The sequence below is a fragment of the Silurus meridionalis genome, chromosome 21 (genome assembly GCF_014805685.1).
Source record: "Silurus meridionalis isolate SWU-2019-XX chromosome 21, ASM1480568v1, whole genome shotgun sequence".
Classification (NCBI taxonomy): Eukaryota; Metazoa; Chordata; class Actinopteri; order Siluriformes; family Siluridae; genus Silurus; species Silurus meridionalis.
Window position 1 is genome coordinate 17,279,957 of NC_060904.1, and position 17,188 is coordinate 17,297,144.

A 17,188-nucleotide genomic window follows, 5' to 3' on the forward strand; every position below is an offset into this window, starting at 1 on the left:
AAGGGTGTCTTCTGAAAACAGTGCCAAGACATCAGTACTTCTGCTTATACTGAAATGATTCTTAAATGACCACTATGCATTGTGCTTCACAAGCTTAGAGATACTTTTAAGCTTCTGAAGTGAGGCAAATATTTTGTGACATTGCTCAAGTCGAGCTTTTATCCCTTTTAAGCCGAAACCTTTCCCAACTGAAGACTAGAAAGTAAAAAAATGGACACTGGAGACTCTTTCCATCAACATTCCCATACACTAATCTAGCTCTAGCTTTTCTTGGAGCATCAACTGTTAATATATAACGACACAAGGATGTATTCTTTAAGATAAAAGACATGCTATAAAATATATAGTGACTGTAGCACAAGAGCTTAATGCACATCTTATGAACACTTTTGGAATAATGTGGAATTTAGTACGATCGCTACCACCAACAGTTGTACGAAAAACAGACAGAATATAAAGTATGTAGAAGTGCTTAGCATACAGTCCTTTCTTTTTTCTTTTTATAAGAGTTCCACCACTATACTGTCAGTAGCTTTAAAACCCTACATTACTTCACAATAAACAACAATAACTGCCAACTAAATATTTACATCTTAAAGACTGTCCCTAAATTCTTGCTCACCCCTCAGTCTCAGCCCCATCCCTTAAAAAAAAAAAAAAAAAAAGAAAGAAAAACATACCGACTCGAGGATGAGTTCAGATTATTGCAATGTAATTATTTGAATAAAATGAAAGAGTGGATTATGAACGTGCAGCGCAAAAAAAGCAAAAAGTTGAACACATTTTAATTCACATCAATAACTCGACTGTTAGTTCCATTAGACTCATTAAGAACTGAGATCGGTGCACAGGAAAGCATCGTGTTCATGCTGTTACCAGGCTCGCTCGCTACACCAACTCTACAACGACGTATCCGACGCACAATGCGGGTCTTTTTCCCCCCCACACACTAGATTACTATTTCAAAGCATTAAGATATGGTCAAAAAAAAATGGTGTCTGCTTTCAGTGTTGCTTGTAAGCTGAGAAATTATTTTTATTGATGCCTTGTTACAACCTTTACCCCAAAACCACAAGCTTGATAAGCTTTTTCTTTTTTTTTTTTAAACCAGCAATTCAAACAATCAGACTGCTCCTAAAAGGCAAAGACATGACTGGTATCTCATATCATTGCAAAAAAACAAAACAAAAAAATTATTATTTCATCTCTAAAGAGCTGAAGAGTAAGCGATCGTCTGCGTGAAGCTGTTATAAATGCTCAGACAACGACTTCCTCGGTTATATTTCAATTAATGTCAAATGAGAAGCTTTGTGAATCCTGGAGCATTGATAAGGGAGTAAAAGGTAATCTCTAAATGTTTGCAATAAATACTGGTTTAGTCAGGTATGATTTCAGATAGAGAAAGAGAGAAAGACAGAAAGAGGGGAAAAAAAAAATTAAGATCAAGAAAACAGACCATCCTCATGAAAAACAAAGTTCTTCTGACTCGGGAGATGACCTTTATCTTTATCTACTTCCCACAACCCAGGAAGAAGTAGTGCCTCGAGTGAGTATGTGTCGATTAAAATGAACGATAACCTACACTTGGTTCACAGCATTGCCCTGTTGAATTTATTAATAGACGCAGTCAGAAATGAACGAGGGGTTAGCCTGATGTCATTCCAATGATTTTTTTTTAAGGGAATAAGTTTGAGAACCCCAATTTCCTAAGATTCACAGATCAACCGCGTTAAAGGAAGAAGCAAGTGGAATTCAGTCTATTCGTCAGATATTAGGTGATGAGGGACCATGTTCGTGACTGTGACTTGTCTCTGGTTGTGATTAGGTGGTAAAGGGATTAAGATGGCTGCGAGCCGAGCAGTCTTTCGATGGCGGCGTTGATGTCTCCCCCAGTGGCGATGAGCGCCTGGAGGTTGGCCTCTCTGTTGATGAAGCCCATCGCACTCAGCTGCTCCAGCTGCTGCTGGAAACGCACCTCAGGAGTCTGGGTCTAGGTGACGAGAGACAATATGATAAAACCTATAACCTTTGTTGATTAGATCACAAGAATAGTATACGACGGTGATCTACTGATAAACACTGCAACAACTGGATGTTTGGCACATTTAAAGTGAATAATGGCAGAAACACACAGGAAACATTAGATCTACATGCAAGCTTCTTTCCCCATGTACTCCCTTCAAGTATGTAGAATTGTTTTTGATTACCTAAATGATATCTATTATACTGCCTTTTTTTTACTGCTCGAGAATTTAAATAAATCATAGCAACAGCAAAAATAGATGCACATCCAAATTTACATTTACAGTGTTTGGCAGATGCCCTGATCTACAGCGACAATTATTTTATCTATATAACTGTGCAGGCAAAAGTAAATAGTCAAGTCAAATCATAGCAGACTGTACCGATGCGCTTCCGCCAGCAAACATCTGTAGCATCTGTTGCATGAGTTGCTGTTGAGAGGAGTTAGTTCCAACAGCAGGGGTGGGGCCCGGTCCCGAAGTGGGGGGTGGAACACTCTCAGAAGGAGTCACATTATCCCCTGTAGGAACACCGCCAGGAACTCCTCCGGCAACCAGACTACCAGAAATAAACAATACATGTACAATTGTTTTATCTGCAGTACGTGCTCTCACTTTGTTCTTCTCACCCTTGCTGTTTTTCCCCCACACACAGACACACATTCTCAAAGAACAAGGATTTATAATCATCTAATAAAAAGAATGATTCATTTAAGATAGAGTTTAGCTTTTTCTACCCAGGCATGAGTCCAGGAGCTTCAGTCTGGAGGGTCTGTAGGCCTTGCTGGATCTGCATCAGAGCCTGCATGGCCCGGGGGTTTGTCATTACAGAGAGGGCCTCAGGGTTCTGCATCTAAGCGAGGGGAAAAAGTAAAATGAAAATATGCATGTTGTAAAAAAGAAAAGTATAATTTATCCAATGTTCCAGTTCAAGGTCAGTGAAGTTAAAACCCATTTATATAGTTAATGTCTGTAATCGCATTAAAAAAAAAAAAAGATTGGAGAAAAAGAAAAGAAAAGAAATACAGCAAGACAAGTCCATGTTCACATAAAAATTCTGAATGAAAGTATTTTCTTATTCACATCGCTCTCAACTTTTCAGGTTCACTCTCAAGCTCTGAAAAGTGTGTGTGCGTGCGAGTGTGAGAAAGAGCGAGAGAAAAAAAAAAAGAAAGAGTCGTGAAATATCAAAACAATCCTGCCTCCTGTTGTCTTTCACAGAATGACACCAAAAATGCTGGTCTAAAATCCTATTAACATGTGGTTTTAAAGATAAATACAAGTGTTAAAAAAGGAAACCTTTCTTGGGTAACTAACCAAACTTTCATTGTATAAAGTGCTCAATCTAAACATATTTCCAAAGGGGGATTCAAAGTACAGTACCAATTAAATGTTTGGACACATTCTTTTCACTTTTTGGTCCAACTGATCCCAACCCATCTTAACTTGATTTAGATCAGGTGATTATGGGGACCAGGTCATCTAATGCAGCACTCGATCACTCTCCTTCTTGAATAAACAGCTCTTGCATAACCTAGAGGTGTGTTTGAGGTCATTGTACTTTTGAAAAACTATTTATGGTCCCACTATGTATGAACCAGGTTTCGGAAAAAATGCTGTGCTAGCCATGCTCGTTAATTTTGACTAGATCACCAACAAATCACCCCAACACCACAAAGCCACGTTGGTTAGAACCAAAACGCTTAAATTCTGACCCATCAGACCAAAGGACAGTTTTCCACTGATCTAATGTCCATTCATTGTGTTTCTTGGCCCATGCAACTCTTCTTCTCTTCTGCTTGTTGATTGTCTCAAGTAAAGGTTTCTTTGCCACAAATCAACCAAGGCCAGACTCACACAATGTCCTCTGAACAGAGGATGTTGATATATGTCCGCCACTTGAAGAGAATTGTATTAAACTTATCCTCTGCAGCAGAGGTAGCTCTTGGTCGTCCTTTCCTGTGATTTTCCCCATGAGCACCCGTTTCATCATAACATTTGGTGGTTTTAGGAAACTGTGCGTTTAAAGTTTGAGATTATTTGGATTTTATTAGTAATTCGAACAAATTTTTTTTAATTACTACATAATCCCGTATGTGTCTGGATGTCTTCAGTATTAAAGGTAAAGTGAAGGAATAGGTATGAACAAACATTTGGACTGGTACTGAATATTACAACTATTAGTAATATTTACAGTGAGCGTAAACCCACTGTACAGGTGAGCAAGACCTTTACCTGCTGCAGAAATACTGGCAACTGATGTCTCATCTGCTCCTGCAGCTGGGGATTTCCAGCAAAAAGCGGGTTGTTCATCAACACCTGGAGAGAGCAGGGACAAAGTCAAGGGGGAACAACAGAAACATACGAAGATGAGAAGCTACCAGAACAAAAACCAGGGAATTAATAGATGCTTATTTTTATTTGCTTTTCTTATGCAAGAATTCCAAGCAATGATGTCAGACCTGTGAGGCGACGTCTGGGTTCTGCGCCAGCGACTGCATCATGCTGCGCATGTAAGGAGCGGAGAGCATGTTCTGCATCAGCTGTGGATTCTCAGAGATCTGCTGCATCAGGCTTTGCATGCCAGGACTGTTGAATATACCTGTATATACCAATAAATATTGGAGTATCAACAGGCTATTTTTTTTTCTCGATATTTTTGCTACGTATATAAAGTATTTAGGTAGTATAACTATAAAAAGATTTAACACAACAAGAGGAGCTAATGAAGGTAGTACCGGAGCCCAAGCTGGCAGAGTTAATGCCAAGGGGATTGGACACACTGGGGGTAGTGGAGCTTGTAGTAGAGCTGCTGGAGGTGGCAGTTCCAGAGGAAGTGGTCTCTGGTGGTCCCCACGGATTTGGCAATGGCTCTCGGTTCTCTGTCCTGGAGGGCTGGACCCCAGAGTTGTCTGCATTCCCACCTAAGGCTGAGAATGGATTGTTTCCAAACTGTACAAAAGCAACGAAAATAATCTGACATTAGTAACATTATAGAAATAACCTTTGTAGGAAAAAATATATTTTACAAACCTAACCAAACTGTTACTGAGGTAAAAAAATATATATAATAGTATTTTTTTTGGGGTTCTTTCTATCTATCTTTTATATATATATATATATATATATATATATATATATATATATATATATATATATATATATATATATATATTTAAAAGGCATCAAAATGTTTCTTGACCTGCTCGCGTGCGGCACTAAACATGGGCTCCTGGATGTCTGTGTACATCCTCCGGAGAGCATTGTATCCACCAGGGATGCTCTCTAGGTTGCTAAGCGCCCGGTCCTGGTTACGCATCATCTCTTGCATCATAGCAGGGTTCCTCGCCAACTCCATTGTCTAAATAAAGCCGAGATTATTCAACTGATATCATGGAATCCTCAGTTTTTCAAACAAATCTATTCAGAATTCAAATCTAATTCAGTACCGAATATTTATGAATGTAAAGACAACGTTTCAATGAAGCTGTTTTGCAAAAAGATTTGCAATAAAATATTTGTCAGTAGATTCCTATAGCTAAATCGCAATGTCAAAATACTAACCAAGTTATACACGATTATAGCAAGAATATAAAATAAAAACATATGGTGTGATTCATTAACAATCTCGATCTGCATGTACGCCTGCTTGTTCCACCGCTCTCACCTGTCTCATCAGCTCAGGATTATTGAGCATGTGTGAAATCTCAGGATTTCGCTCCATCAGCTGCTGCATCTGAGGATTGGCCATTATCATCTGCCTCATCAGGTCAGGGTTGGACATCATGTTCTGAACCAGTGGGTTCTCCATGATCTGCGAAAGCATCTCTGGGTTGGACATGAGCTGCCGCTGCATCTGCTGCTGGAGCTCCATGAAGTTTGCAGAGCCCATGCCCATGTTGGCCAGACTGGACAGGTCACCAAAGCCAGCTGAGGACACGCAAACAAACAGAGTCAAGGGTCAGTGATTATTACAATTTACTCGCATGACGTTAACACAGGGTCTGTTTAGTTGTGTTGCGCTTTCAAGGTCTATAGTGTCTCCAGATGTCTTACACTATGATCAAACTGTCTGCAGAAAACATTTTTCTGAACGTGGAAATGCATTTACTCTTGTACAGCACTCGTATCTGCATCCCTTCCTGGAAATGATCCATCAGCCTAAAGCACCTCATGCAAGGTTTAAAATGAAAATGTACACTCGCATCTTAATATATGTATGCCTAATACTCATGCACATACAGACAGTTCACATTTACAGATAGAGAAAAAAAAGTAGTTTTTAGCTTCTTAATAATGGCCTTTAAAATGAGAAATGTCTTATTTCACAAAAAAACGTATAAAAGGAGGTTTTTAAATAATAAAATTGGTAAATGTCCCACAATCTTTTAATCTTATAGTCAAAGTCCACAAAATTGCAGTTGCAAACATTATCTCTCTCATATATACATACATACACAATATTTACATAGACATTTTTTACTCTATCATATGTTATCATCTATTAAATTTGGTTTTGCATTTTCTCCAGGGAACTTCCACTTCCACTATTAAATAAACTTCCCCATACAGATTTTTCATTTTCACTTTGTAGATATTCCTGACAGCTACATAATAAATCACAGCTTAGAGATGTAAACTCTCATACTTTCGCAACCGCAGCAAATTTCCCGCACTTACTTAATATGTTAGATGGCTGTGTAGGAGCCGGTGCTGGCCCACTGCCCTGCGATGTGCCCAGGTTAACAGCTGGACTGGCGTTTGGTGAAGTCGTGGTGCCGCTGCTGACCTGCGACGCCCCAGGGCTGGATGAAGCAGCCGTGGAGCTTCCGCTTGGCGCCCTGCACAAGGATCACAGCCATAAATTGCATTAAAGTAAATCAGAGAGTGCACATCATCCACGACTTGTGGAAGACAACTTGTAATTAAATCTTAGCATAAAAAGAACATTTCAGACGTCTTACTTTTGTGCGGTTTTGATGACAAGGTGAACAGTGAGGCCGTCCTTTATGCCGTGTTGAGTGAGCGTGTCGCCGTCTTTCAAAATTTTGCCAGCAAAGATCAAGACTAACTGGTCCTGCTTCGCCTTGAACCTTTTGGAGATTTCTTCTTTGAACTATAAATGAGGAAGAAATTAAATAAGAAAAATTTTAAGTGCCCTCATCACCCGATTCTTCTTGTCCTACACCAAAGCAAAGACTTGCTCAAAACAATGTACACAAAAAGCTGTTTATCGAGAGCATGTTGTCAAATTTTACGCATGTTCCCACGATCTCTTTTTTCCCCCTGCACAACAAAGATGTAAAGACGCATAATTAGGACAAAAAAAACTGCCCGTAAGTCCAACACGGTCTCCCCGCAAACAAACCATGTTAACACTAAACAAAAGAATCATCTCGGAAGTTGAAACAAAAATCCACATAGATCAACATTTAAACCCAAATTCTATACATTTATCTAGTTTTTCACCACTCTGCTATTCCAGACCACTGCTACAAAAACAGCTGAGTCACATCCAGTTATGTAATAAAGTTTCGTCAAACAGAAGGAGAAAATTAAAGGGGGAATAAAAGATGATCAAATAAGAGCTTTAATACAAAGATCCAGTCATTAGAACAAGCACGAGCGTCTGTGTTACAACTTCCTGCATCTTAAACAAACCAGGATTAAGGAACAAAACGCAATTTATCACTTAAGTATAAATATATATTTAAATATAGTCTTATAAAAATATTAGTGTAATCTTCCAGCTGATATCCATCAACATGTAAAGCTCACATATATTTTTAAATATTAAATAACCGGACATAATAATCAACACAACACTAGTGTGATGGAGTGAAATTACTGTTCCCAGCCTTGTGTTCATTTATTTTCCCCAAAACAACATTCTGGCATTCTTTAATAATTTATTCTATTTTTAATGAATATCGCATCTTCTCTCACAAACAAGCATCAGTCCTGAAGTTGATGATAAACCACAGCATACAGCTTTATCTCAGACTCATACAAAAGAGCTGACACTGGAGACTCCTTCCATAATGATTAGATAATTGTCTCAACAACAAATTTTTCCATTTATAAATTAGTCCTAAATTATACAGTGCAACAGGTACAAGGCCATAACTTGCTGTTACTATAGAAGAAAAACACCTTCCAAAAGCACAGTGATGTGATGTGTTCTAACCAGTGTTTCTCAGCACTTCTCTCTCTCGCACATTTACTGTATCTAACAATGTCTTGAGGAAATAAAAACACGGCTTTGTATTTATTATATTGACTTATTATTCATTACAACTAACCCTCAATCCCTTACAATAATGTATTGGAAAATATTCCAGAGTTTTCTCCAACTTGATGAAATACGACGATATTAATATCGACATTACCGAAACCGCGATACCGTGATTGTACCGTGGATACCGTATCGATCCGTCGAGGATATGAAAATGTCTACAATTAGAAGGTATATAAATTAAACCCGCTGTCTTTATTATTATTATTATTATTATTATTTTAAACAACATGAACTAAAAACAACCAAGTACAAAAAAAAATTGCAAAAAAAAAAAAAAAAAACCTAGAACCTTCTCTAAGCCGGCTAATGCTAGTCATTTACATTAGACAGCTTTTTACTAATAAACATTCACACTTTGACCTAACCATGTTAAGCCGACTTATTAAACTATTTTATTATATCTTTATTCAAAGTAAAAAGAAAACGATATACTGATTAATTACTTAAAATCCTTCAAATATCTGCCTAACAATATTGCTAGCAAATAGGGTCAAATCCCAAACCGCTGCCTAATCCCTGCATTGAAGTGCACTACGTGTGCTGTTAAAGACAGAGCTCTACACCCTAACTAGTGTACTACGTGTTAAACACGGCGCCGTTTGGGATTTGGCCAAGGAATCTTCCCGTTCGCCGCCGCCATAGCCGGTAACGTTTGGAGCCAAACTCACAGCGTCATCCTGAGTGTATAATAATAATAATTATTATTATTACTATTATTTATATAATATGTCGGTGGTGTAAATGTTGACGTATAAAAATACGAACACCACATATATCTATGAATATGGAGTATGTGTGTATTTTCCAAAAGAAAACGCCGTGTTCAATTTATTGTCGTCGTAAAACCAGCTAACATGGCGAGCTAACTGGTTGAAGCGGCCATTCACGGCGGACCAGCCGAGAGAAAAGCCCCGCCGAGTGCTCCGGGAAGGGACTCCGGCTTACCTGTGCCACCGAGGCGTCCTCCGAAATCGCAATTTCCTCCTTGTCCTTCGGTGTTTTGACCGTGACCATGATAACGGTCCCGCTAGTGGCGGCATTTTCCTCGGCGCTCCTGTCCGCGGCAGGATCCGTGCCACTGTTCTCCGCCATGTTTTTTTTTTACTCCTCTTTTACTTCATTACATCACCAAACCGACAGGAAACGGAAAAGGAGTTGCGAGACGGTCGCGTTTAAACGAGCGTTGAAGTCACAGCGACACCATGCGACACAGGAGATGCGAACTCTAAATTCTCTAAATACCAACACACAAAAAAGAAAGAGAGAAAGAAATAACAATAATTCTAAAAATTGTAACCCCTAACTGGTTAGCTCAGATTAATTTGCTGTCTCCGGAGATGTGTGTGTGTGTGTGTGTGTGTAATTGAGTCGTGGGCTGCACCTTTCAAATCAAAACAAAACAAATCAAATCAAATCAAATCAAATCAAATGTGTCACATACACATACATACAAGGTACGACATGCAGTGAAATGCTTTTTACGATGGTCCAGCATGAGGGAATAAGATTGGGAGAAAAATAACCAAGAAAAAGAAGGCAGATAAATGAAGTTTAAAATATATAAAGATATATATTTGAGAAAAAAAAACTGTATATACAAGGTATGCTTATGACAGTAAACAGTAAACCTTCAACAACTTCACCCATCAGTGGTGTCCTACTTGAATCAATTCACCTCCTAATACCATCACTATTACATCACAATTATAGAAACCTTTGATTTTTTTTTTTTGTGCAAATTCTGCAGGAAAAGAAACACAAAAACTATAAATGATCATGAAACTGTTTTGGCCGACCTTTTCTCACAATGTCCAGCTTTTCTTCAACTTCTAAATGTCCTTGAAAGTGCAACCAAATCAAATCCTTTTCCTTTGTCAGCCATTGTGGACTAAAACAGGGATTAAATCCACATGAATTTATTTGAGCTTGTGCGGTTTCCTGCAAATGCGGTTTGCAAGCTCTGAATAGTGCTTTAAAGGTCGTGAAGATCATGAGTTTAAACTAAGTTTAAAAGTGTGTCTACCGAATGCTGTAAATGTAAAATACCAACATGAAGCTACATGGCCCTGGTGACGCCAATTTACAATCTGATATTACAAGGTGCCCACAGTGCTGATTTCAGAAGGCCTTACAGCAGATATATTTGACCCTGGCAACACGTGATGTGATGGCTAAAATCAGACTGGATAGAAACTCCAACATACACAGACACTCATTGCAGTAGCGCACCAATATTAACACTATAAAATTAGGAGAATAGACTACTGAGAAAAATGTAATACATATCCGTGGACTCCACTCCATCACTGAGCTCCATACACACACCATAGCCCCATACACACTCTGTATTAACAGTAATGCTAATACACACGTTTACACCTACGGGGCAAATGTAATTTTTATACGCAGTTATAACTAAGTAGCGAGGAAACCTGGAGCCTACTCCTAGTTTTGGAGTATGAAATGTATTGCTGGGGCTGTTATTAGTTATTAAGCAAAAACTACCTGTTAAAAAAAAAAAAAAAAAAGAAACTACTATTAAACTTTTAAGCATTATAGGAACAGGCGCTACTTTTCACCTGGAGCCAACAGATGTTTGTTTCAGCTAACTATGACGCTAACTGTGTGCTGTTTCTTGTCATAGAGGGTAGAAAGGAGAAGTGTATGTGTCCATATTAACAATGTAATTCTGTCTGAAATGATAAAGAACTGCCAGCCACGTCCAACCTACAGTCTAAAACCAGGAGTTTTATCAAGACTTGCCCTCTCTGTAATCTAAAACACGTCACACAGCATCAAATGTCAAAGCATGATTAATTACCAGATTAAATGTATAACATACACACACCCAATATCTTTTGTTTAAATCCTGTGAAATCAAACAGCAAGCACATTTAGTCTTCTGTTCTCAGCCAGACTGGTTCATCTCATCGAGTAAGTATGGTTTTTGACATTATAAATTAATTTCTTCAAAACAAATGAAAGTTATTGAAAATCTATGGATAGTGTTTCAAAATGTTTCGCGTGATAATAATCAGTCGTAAGATAGTTAATAGTTTGAGCTCTTCGTCACCTTGCTGTTACAAAAGTTAAAAATCATAGTGTTGAGGACAATGACTTTTTTTGTTTTGTTTAATTCAGGAACAATAATTCATAGTTACATTCCAGACATATATTATGAAGTAAAATAGCTGTAAATGATGTAACGTTTTAATGATGTACTTTTCTAACAATTACAGGCAAAGATGAAGAAAACAAACGTCAAGCAAATCTGTGTGTCTTTGCTCATTCTGTAAGTATGAAATTAGACACAAAAGCATGTTCTGCCACGTGAACTGAGAATTTCTAAAATAACATTTATTCCACTTTTTTAAATAAGTATTGCTTTATAACCTTTAACATTTCCATCGTTTGAATCTGACTTCATTTCTGCTAAATCATTCTCCTGATTCATTTCGCAGTTTGCTTTAGGAGAACGCCCTAATGCACCTTATCAAATCTTTAATGTGTGTATATTGACATTGCAGTTAGCGTTAATGATAAGATGTAGCAAGGCAAGTACAGGCGGATACAATGATTATTCAGCTCACTAAGTAGAAACATATAGCATCCCTTCATGGCCAAAAATGTGAAATTTTAAAATATTAAATTTTTGGCCCAGGTTTTTTGGGGGGCAGATCGAAAGCCTCAGTCCATCTTTCAACGATAATTCACAGCTCATCCTTCCAGAGAGTTACAATGTTGGCTGGATGCAAAACCTGGATGGAAACGCTCTCCTGTCTGATATTACCATTCCTGGAACGCATGACACCATGGCACTTTATGGAGGACCTGCAGCTGAATGTCAGGCCTTGAACCTGGAGGACCAGCTGAAGGCAGGGATCCGCTACGTGGACCTCCGAGTTTACGCTTTCGAAAACACTCTGTACCTCATGCACGGGATTGTTTACCAGCACTCGACATTCACCAAAGCTCTCGACACATTCAAGGCATTCCTGTCGATGTACCCAAGTGAAACGATTCTCGTCCGAGTCAAGCCTGATTTGTTTGATAAAAGTAAAGTACAAGAATTGGTTGAAAGTCTCATCCAGGGCGATAGCAACATCTGGGTGACGTCTAGTATACCACGACTGGATGAAGTAAGAGGCAAGATCGTGTTCGTACAGGAAGGCAGCTTTTTGCTTGGCGTACCTCTGTTGGAAACTGACACCAAGGGAGACTACAGGGTCATTCACATTAACGACAAGGAGAAAGAAATCTTACAGCACCTCAATCTAGCCATGGGTGAGTGCGGAGGAAATTCTATCATCCTCACCTATTCCAGCGGAACGGGAATCGGCACGTTTGAAGGGATGTTTCTAACACCGAAAAGGGTGGCGGAAAAGATTGACCCTTGGCTACATGATTATCTGAAAACGCTGCTTGCTGAGGGGTCTAAAATGTGTTTCGGGATCATAGCCATGGACTTTCCAGGCTTTGACCTCATTCAAACGGTCATCAAGTTTAATTACTAGTTTTGGCAGATTTGCTTCCAATTCTAATAAAATGTAATGGCTTTAATATTTTAATTGTTTTCACATTTCCACACAGAGCTGTGCCATTATCCTTTAATCTCTATAATCACTAATGAAGACATTTATTGCATACATTTAACACCCTTTCTCTATTAATCCTGTCGTACCTTAATCATGCGGCACTTACTGCAGTATGTAATTATAGTTTCCGAAATGTTTATCTGTGATTGTCTTGCATTCTGGAAACAACAGCAATAAAAATGACTTTGCTGTTGCTTTTGTCTCTCGTTGTTATTTCTCCAGGAACTTTTAATCTAGCGCAAAGTCGCCAATGCGTGGCAATGAAATTTAATAGTGTGCAGAGCTTAGAAAAAAAACGATGAATAAAACATAAAAACAGACAATTATCATCATTAAATCAATTGAGCAAAATGAAAGTGTGTGTATGCAAATGACACTTTGTGTTCGTTTCCTATTCCATTTTCTCCCCACTCATAATTACCCAGTGTTTTGATATTGTGTTAGACTGGGTCTCATATGTGACTGTCAAATTTGTCAGAGGCTTTGTGTGAATCATGAGACAAAGCAAAAAAATTAAGCAAGTTTCCCTTTTATTCATTGCAGCCGGATTACAGGGGAACATTTGTGTGCTTATGTCTCCATCTACAGGCAAGAAAGCAAAACTACTGGACATTGTATTTAAAAAAGGAAAAAAAAAAAAAAAAAAAAAGGAAAAAAAAAAAAAATATATATATATATATATATATATATATATATATATATATATATATATATATATATATATATTGTTAAAATAGAAGTCAAATTCAGACTTGCATGAATAGATGGATGGAAGTGTACCTTAAGATGTCAAAAGCTGACAAATATATATTAAATAAATATTATATTTAATACTATATTTAATTTAGTATAATACAGTATGGTGGCAAAAATATAAGTAATATAGTATTCATACAATAAGATAAATAAAAAAACGTATTACAATTTGGTTAAAAAGATCAGGACAACATGGTTCAGGCTATGTGTAGGAAGATTATCTAATGAATGAATTAAGGGACGTGCGAAACACAACCTGATGATTCATAATACAGTGTTACTTATTCCTACTACTGTGAATACAGAGATTTATTAATTTTTTAGGTCGCCTTTTTTTTCTTCAAATGACTGCTTATCTTGTTTTTACTGTTATCTTTACTTAATCTGCTACTTAATCTGTTCGAATAGTATAAGAAAATTGTGTTTATTAATGTGAAAAAATCAACAAATTTAAAAAGCTTGTCATTAATGTTGTCGAGGGCCGATATAGTATATTTTAATACATTTTAAATGTGTTGAAATGGTATTATGATTAAACCATTTAAAGAAAAACTTTTTTTTAAACCATGCTCATAATAAAAATGATTTATTGACCACTGACTTAATTACTGATTATATATTAATTATTAATTAATCATCAGTTTTCCAAGAATTATTCATTTATTCTACACAAGAAAATAATCGATTTTTGTCACTGAGGATGAACCTGCTTTAGAAAAAAAAACATTTCTTTTCACTAGTATCATTTACAATCCTGTAATCTACACTTTATTCTATAATACATAATAGTGTTGTAATGGTGAAATTGAATATGATTTTTGAATAAGAATATGATCTGCACAAAAACCCATAGTAAACCTATCAGGTTTGGATTAATATAATGTGTGAACATTAGATCCCAGTACAAAACCTTTGACAACAAGTCAAGTGGACCAAGTCAAGAAGTTCACAAAAACTCTAGTAATAATACACAGAGGATTTAAAGAAACCCTCATTACAAAAAAGTGACAAACTAGCATTTTATACCTTTTATTAAATTATCATGGGATACTGCTAGAAAATTATAGCAAGCACAACTAAAAATTTAAATGGTGTATGGAGGCAACATAGTACATATGACATAGAGTGCCATCTTTCATGAAGATAAGTTGAAGGAGCTGGAGTTCATGGAAGAATTAAACAGAAAAGCTAAATTAAATTTAGGTTGTAAAAAAAGAATATTTTTAAAGCAATGTGTGCAAGTTTGCATTGTTGCTTGGGATCCCTTTGTAATTTTCTATATATCTGCATGAATATGACCTAAAAAAAACAAGTAAACCAATATTACATATTTGCTTTCAGGATCTGGTGTAAACAACTTGCGCAACTGCAATTAAACTTTCTGTTCAGTTAATTTTGAAGTGTTGTGCAACTGATTTTCTCAGAAGGCTTGCTTCAGGGTATTCCACGATATTTCAATTTTAATAATGTCACCACTTTGGCGTGGCCTTGCAGCAGAGTTCAAGTTCAAGTTCAAGTTTACTTCAGCTTTATTGTCATTTCTACCATATACAGTGCAGTACACAGTGAAACGAAATGCTTCCCTAGGACCAATGTGCTACAGTAAACAATATTAATAAACAAAAGTAACACAAATAACACTTAACTACACATAACTGTAAACTAAGAACACAAAGTGCACATGTAGAATATTTAGTGCAAAAAGAGGAGGGGTGGAGGAGAGTTGGATTCCTAAAAACATATTTTGAAACTGTTGAATTCAGTTAAACATGGACATGTAGGAACATATCAGGGACAATAAGCTGTTTGTTCCAAGTTGCTATTGCATACTAATTAACTAATATGCAAATGTAGATTTTGAACATACATTTTTATTATTATTAATTTTATTTTAATTATTGTTTTTATTATTATTAATTTCAAGTACTCAAAATTAAGACTAAGCAAGTAGAGAAAAAAAAAAAGAATTAATTTACAAAAAGAACACACATCATAGGATACTCTTTAAGTTTCAGCGAACTCTGAAATCACAAAAAGACAGACCCAAGTAAACTGGCCGCAATACAGCTGTGCATTATCATCAACATCTGTGCATCAAACATCAATGCATCTGATGTGTGACCATATATTTCTTATTGTAGTCACCTGCAATGTTTCTTGTTTTTTTTTTGCCATTTTCTCACCGTTATGAGAGCAAAATATAGACAGAGGGTTTTGTAGGTAAACAGGCAGAAGGTTTGTAAGTAACACACAAGTTGAGACACTTGTAAGGACAGTTAGCATCAACTGCTTAATTTATTTACATTGCTACTGTTATAACCCACAAAGTTTTGTGTGTCTGTACTTGGTTGTGTATTCTTTGTTTTTGTGTGCAGGTCCAACTCCCAGGTTTTCCCTACCTTGATCCCTCCTCCACCTTGATGACTGGTGCTCCTATTTAAGGAAGATGAGGGGAAGCATGAGAAGGCATTGTGGAAGTGGTGTTTTATTGTGGTGTTAGATGATCTCTTGTGCTTTGGGTTATTCAGTGAAATTCTCTGTTCTGGTTTTTGACTTGTGCCTCTATTGTGTCTTCGAGCTTAGTTTTCCCTCTCTGATTTGTTAGCAGATATAATCTTCTGTATATATTTAACACTGTACATGTTCATTTACTTTAGTAGGGGCATGCCTGCTTTTTCTTGTATTAGGGAGTTAGGGACGCCTGCTGTATGTTTGTTGCGTTTCTTTCAGTGAAGGAAGCACCAAATCAGACTATTTTGTTTATTACTTAGGCCTTGGCCCACCCTTGGCCCACCCTGAAGTCATGCTATAAATTAAGTTTACTTGTTTAACAATATTTCAACAATTAATTTGGTAAACCTTTTGTTTGTCTTGTTTCTGGTTGATTATAAAGCTATCAAATCCTTTGAATCCTGAACTATTTACTTTGCACACTCTTGGCTATTAGTTGTCAACCCTTTTTGTGTAATTCTCTAATATGCATTATTTTTCAGTTTTTACTTTCAGTTGTACTATTCCAGATTAGAATGCTTACATTTCTATAAATATTTGGACCGGTAGTATACATGATTTAAAACACTGAAAAGTGAACAGAAACATGACTGTGGCAAAATTGTTTTTGTTTGTTTTTGGCCAATAAGCGCTTAACAGGAATGTATTGAGTCTATATTCATTCAACTGGAAAGTCTCTTCTACAACAACCTCAAAGTACAGATGACCTACAGTGCAATCATTAGTGAAGGTGAGTTGAGGAGGTGGAATTAGTAAAAAAAAATTAATAGGTAAAATCAGAAAAATTGAGAATTCAAAACACGATGCAAGAAAACCTGCATAATTGTGAAAACAGGATCTACACAGACATAAACAATAATGGCTTTTCTGTAGAAATCTGTGATCTTGCCTAAGCTAATGCAGTTACTCCTGCAGTGAAATGTAATTAAAGTAAATATCTAAACTGGGTTGAATTTACTTTCATAGAACAATTCTTTTTTCAAAAACTTTGGAGAGCAAAATGTAGT

At 36.8% G+C, this 17,188-nt stretch overlaps 2 protein-coding genes across 3 annotated transcripts; one reads left to right on the top strand and one right to left on the bottom strand.

The window, feature by feature from the left end:
* Nucleotides 1-768: 768 nt before the first annotated feature.
* On the bottom strand, nucleotides 769-9,446 carry ubqln4 (ubiquilin 4). The gene is made up of 11 exons (XM_046833608.1): nucleotides 9,265-9,446; nucleotides 6,986-7,137; nucleotides 6,702-6,862; nucleotides 5,689-5,951; nucleotides 5,224-5,382; nucleotides 4,760-4,973; nucleotides 4,484-4,623; nucleotides 4,257-4,340; nucleotides 2,759-2,874; nucleotides 2,406-2,580; nucleotides 769-1,990 (listed from the first exon to the last, which is right to left on the bottom strand). The coding sequence occupies exons 1-11, from the start codon at nucleotides 9,409-9,411 to the stop codon at nucleotides 1,838-1,840; spliced, it is 1,764 nt and encodes a 587-aa protein (XP_046689564.1). The 5' UTR covers nucleotides 9,412-9,446; the 3' UTR covers nucleotides 769-1,837.
* On the top strand, nucleotides 8,616-13,109 carry LOC124375362 (1-phosphatidylinositol phosphodiesterase-like). Of its 2 annotated transcripts, none has more exons than XM_046833610.1 (3): nucleotides 8,616-8,964; nucleotides 11,559-11,611; nucleotides 11,981-13,109. In XM_046833610.1, exons 2-3 carry the CDS (start codon nucleotides 11,565-11,567, stop codon nucleotides 12,831-12,833), a joined length of 900 nt encoding a protein of 299 aa, XP_046689566.1. In that variant the 5' UTR covers nucleotides 8,616-8,964; nucleotides 11,559-11,564; the 3' UTR covers nucleotides 12,834-13,109. The 2 variants fall into 2 exon arrangements, with proteins under 2 accessions (XP_046689566.1, XP_046689567.1); XM_046833611.1 differs by lacking the exon at nucleotides 8,616-8,964 and adding an exon at nucleotides 10,980-11,253.
* Nucleotides 13,110-17,188: the final 4,079 nt, after the last annotated feature.

What these genes read in the sequence shown, in the direction of transcription:
- ubqln4 (XM_046833608.1), bottom strand. Translation starts at nt 9,411, where the DNA reads ATGGCGGAGAACAGTGGCACGGATCCTGCCGCGGACAGGAGCGCCGAG. An exon ending in ACAGCCATCTAACATATTAA is followed by an intron (nt 5,952 to 6,701) that starts GTAAGTGCGGGA and finishes GCGTGTCCTCAG; the next exon opens with CTGGCTTTGGTGACCTGTCC. An exon ending in ATCCTGAGCTGATGAGACAG is followed by an intron (nt 5,383 to 5,688) that starts GTGAGAGCGGTG and finishes GGCTTTATTTAG; the next exon opens with ACAATGGAGTTGGCGAGGAA.
- LOC124375362 (XM_046833610.1), top strand. Translation starts at nt 11,565, where the DNA reads ATGAAGAAAACAAACGTCAAGCAAATCTGTGTGTCTTTGCTCATTCT. An exon ending in TGTGTGTCTTTGCTCATTCT is followed by an intron (nt 11,612 to 11,980) that starts GTAAGTATGAAA and finishes TTTTTGGCCCAG; the next exon opens with GTTTTTTGGGGGGCAGATCG.